Source organism: Gloeophyllum trabeum (assembly GCF_000344685.1).
Source record: "Gloeophyllum trabeum ATCC 11539 unplaced genomic scaffold GLOTRscaffold_00011, whole genome shotgun sequence".
NCBI lineage: Eukaryota > Fungi > Basidiomycota > Agaricomycetes > Gloeophyllales > Gloeophyllaceae > Gloeophyllum > Gloeophyllum trabeum.
In genome coordinates this window covers 132,377-136,470 of record NW_006920420.1, presented here as the reverse complement: position 1 = coordinate 136,470, position 4,094 = coordinate 132,377, and the positions used below count along the sequence as shown (strand labels likewise).

The window sequence follows — 4,094 nt, the reverse complement described above, 5'->3', positions numbered from 1 at the left end:
GATTCTCCGCCCAAAACGGCAGGTGCACATTGGTTGGCATCTGCCGGACCTCGGCACGTATATAGTCTCGACCTCTTCAACGCTTCCTCTACCCTACACCGAGGGTTATACTGCCTATAACGTACGCGCTGAATGCGCAAGAGCGCATAGAACCTCATGTACACAATTCCTTTAAAGTGGGGGGGTCGAGGCACTAAATGTGGCCCAGTAGAAGCCTTACTGGGATCAAAAATCACGCTGAGAGAACTGTAGCTTTTCAGACTGTCTCCTACTGCCAATGGGGAGTCCCAAAGCTCAGTAGCTCCTCCTGGTACATTATCTACAGGATAAATTACAACTACTAGGTTATAGTACTGCGAGCACAACAAGGAGTCAACAGCACGAAGTTCTTTGCCGTATATTCGGCAAGGTCCACGCACGTGGTTTACCACTGCTGCGGCGCCCCAGCTACTCGTTTGGGTGGGGTTCACTTCCAAAAGCGGGCTAAGGGGGGACTTCCCTATGCTGTATCGGAAATATGCACTAGCCTACCACTTTTGTACAATGGATATGGAAGACTCAAATTTACCTCTTTTTCTTATCCCTCTTGTAGACACACTCCTTTTCTTGAAAGGTACAAGTCTACAAGAGGGATTCTCGAAATTTTCAAAATTGGGGGAGATATATTTTCGAGTCAGATTCAATTTTGCCACTTACCATATTTGGTATATTATGCATTACATAATCCTACCTCAGCAACCACTGGCTTGCCAGAATACCCAGGATACCAATTTTCTATGGTTATCTACATCATTCCAAAGCAGTTAAGCAGCATCCCAGGGCACAAAATAGTCCATTGAGAGTAATCTAGATTTTGAAAATTTTCTCAGACCAATTTTGCCGCTGTACCCCGCACCATACAAGCCTCTGTGCGGCAACTTCTAGCAACTTCGGCTTGACTTCGGCATACTTGTGCATTCAGAAAAGGTCACTGCCAGTGGGGTTAGGGTTGTCTTCGCCAGCCATGCTCCGGACCGTCAACTCGCGTCCTTTCCACGTCCCGCGAGCATCGTCGCTTCCGACGCGCAAACTCACTATAACACCGCGCCGCCTCGCAAACAGAGCGGTCGTATACAGCAGTAATGGCCAACCATCCAGTGTGCTTTCCACGATTTCCTATCCCGACATGGGGTGAACGTGGAGTTCCTGCTATCTCCTATAAACCCAGCGGACATGAACTTAGTACAGGGTGTATATCCGGTGAAGACACCGACTGAGACCTTGGGACACAGCAGCGGTGTGTATGTTGGAGGTAACCCGTCAAGAACGCTGGAGAGGAAGCGCGGCAACAGTTTAGGCTGAAGGAAGGGGACTGGGTGGTTATGGGTAAACAGCAAGCGGGGACATGGTCGAGCGAGAGGTGCGTAGGTGCGCAGGACGTGATCAAAGTACCGAAGGACATTGGGGAGGTACATGGCGCAACAATTACGGTGAGTGCTTCTGCAGGAAGTACATAGATCGCCAATGTTAGTTGGTCTGCATTTTTGCTCCGATAGGTAGCTGGGCTATACAAGGAGAGCATGGTCTGACTCCCGCCAGGTTAACCACTGCCATGATATATACATGGCCTTTTTCTTGATCTGTCACCAACACCGATACCGGCTTACGCGATCTGCAAACGGCTGTAATGCTCACAAGCAAAGAGCACTTGTTCCAAATCTAGAAGTGCCCGACGAGACCCAGCGGCCACCTCGCATCATGTGCCCCGAACCGGCTCCTCATCTCAGAATCATTCATAAGGAATAAGGTTAGCAAGGCATGAGCGCGATCTGAATGCAATGCGGGTTGTCCAGTCTGGCAAGAGGACCAGGGTCGGAGGCGTACGACTTCTCTATTACTGGTCAGCTCGGTCAGGGCCGTGTCGGGGCTGTTCACGTTGTTGAGATACGATCCTGCTCAATACCCGTTGCTGTACCGCCTTTGGTTGTCAAAGTTGCGAATCGCGACTTTTGCGATAAGCTCTCCAAGGAAGCATGGATGTACGAGGAGATGGAGGCTCTTCAAGGCGTCGCAATTCCCCGCTGCTATGGATATTTTCTCTCCGAGATCCCTCCGCACACTAAGGTTCTCGGATGGGACCGCGTGGCTACTACGAAACTTCCTATATCGATCCTGCTCCTGGAGCGTCTTGGGGATCATTTGCGTCTAGGCGAGCCCATCCCTCAAACTATTCAAGATGACTTATGGTGCATTACCAAGGATCTGGGGGAATTGCACATTTTTGATAACGATCTTCGTTATGATAATGTATTGCTAGCCCCTGCGTCACCCCCAGGCCTCCCTTCGCTGGTATCGCCCTATAGTCACCGATCCTACGAATTGAGACTCGTGGATTTCGACACTGCTTACAAGATCAACTTTCCCCCGTGGCTTCTTGTTGCGCACCATAGGCATCTCGTCGAGCTAATCCTCGATAATGTGCCCGATGGAAACGTCGTCAACTTATTTGACGACGATTGACGACATTGCGAACACTTCGAGAGTAGGGCCTCTTTCTGCTTATCCCATCAGACGTCGGGTACGGTTTATTGTCCTATTCCCAATTATCGTAGTCTACGGGTCGGTCATTATCGCTGCCTTAGTGTTGGTCGCATTATTACGTCTACTTGAGGCTCTTTAGCTATGTATGCTCGGCTATTGTCAGAAAATACGCGACTTAGTACTCTCAAGTCCAATTCACCTGTCGTAACAGATTCCGCAATCAATGTCAGTCGAGCAAAACCGAGTCTTCGGGCCAGATTGAACTCGGCCGGAAACGCCACCTTGCCTATGCACGTATGGGTATCAGACGGTAAGATTGCGCGATAGCATCGAGAATCGCAAGCCCGCGTGGCTTGCCATGGCCGTATTTGTTGCCACTGGAGTCAAAGGCGGGCATGCCATGATTGCACTCAGTTGTCAAACCAGATTATCTATCCAATTACTTGGGAGACTTGCGCAAAAAGGCTCTCGCCATCGGCATGTCGAGTATGTGAGACAGCGAGTATTGGGCCTGCCTCTCACATGGCTCTTTCACCCACCAGCTAGTGCAAGGGACGTCGCACAGGGTGCCTTATTTGAAAGTTGGAGGCGCCGATGTCACAAAGATTCAAGCCTGTCCGAATCGTACTTCAAGGAAGAATTGAGCTAGGGTTCCTGACCAGGAAGATGCAGACCTGACATGACAGTGCTGAAGTGGAAGACGTCGATTTTCCTCCAGTTTTCCACTGCTCCTTTTTTTCTTTTGGACAAGCGATGTGGCACACTGGCAACTGACAATCGGTCGAGCCCCAGTATGCCCGCTGAAGCAGGCAACGCAAGCATTGCCCGGTCCGAGGTAAAATGCGTTTACGCACTCCCGGCCCGGGCAGCCAGAGAGAACCCGTGGCTGACCGGGAAGTCACTGTGAGGCAGGTCGTGATAGTCACGATATCAACAGCTCCGACTAGCAGAGCTAGTCAGGGACGGGTGACCAGCGCTAGATGCACCCCGTAAATCAGCTCCAGGTGACGTGTGGCTAGCACCGCTTGCCGCGAGGTTCACGAGCTGAGATAGTCAATGGGATAGCTATGACTGTCTAGTGGTGAATAGCTGGACTTGTGCCCGCATGACCAGTGTTATCCACATCTGCCTATCGGAACTACTTCCACCCTTACTAGGTCAGACTTCCTGTATTATTCAGTGCTACAGGTAGTTCATGTATCTGGAACCTATATATCCATCCTTATATCCAGATTGACATAAATAGCTATAAATATTCGAGACACAATTACAGAACATGTTGCCCTTCGAACACCCATACTCACAGTGTACCTCTCCTCTCCAATAACATGAGGCTCCTTGTCTAGACCACGAGCGGGTCAGAGTGCACTGTCGCAAGGTGCCTGTTGCCCCAGCGGACCATATATGCGCATAGTCCCGAACCTAGACCATAAACATTAGATGCTACCTGGAGCTGGAGAGGAGGCGATGCACTGACACCCCAGTCCTGGTACTATAATTCAGTTCTTGTCAGCACTGGCCTCCCCTCATACTTCTATGTCACCTTGCAAATGCACTTACATATTGCATGCATA

At 50.3% G+C, this 4,094-nt stretch overlaps 1 protein-coding gene across 1 annotated transcript; it reads left to right on the top strand.

Moving 5' to 3' along the window:
* Nucleotides 1-1,361: 1,361 nt before the first annotated feature.
* Nucleotides 1,362-2,499, top strand: GLOTRDRAFT_95006 (uncharacterized protein; the record flags this gene model as incomplete). The annotated part of the gene is made up of 2 exons (XM_007870079.1): nucleotides 1,362-1,399; nucleotides 1,833-2,499. 2 exons carry the CDS (start codon nucleotides 1,362-1,364, stop codon nucleotides 2,497-2,499), a joined length of 705 nt encoding a protein of 234 aa, XP_007868270.1.
* Nucleotides 2,500-4,094: the final 1,595 nt, after the last annotated feature.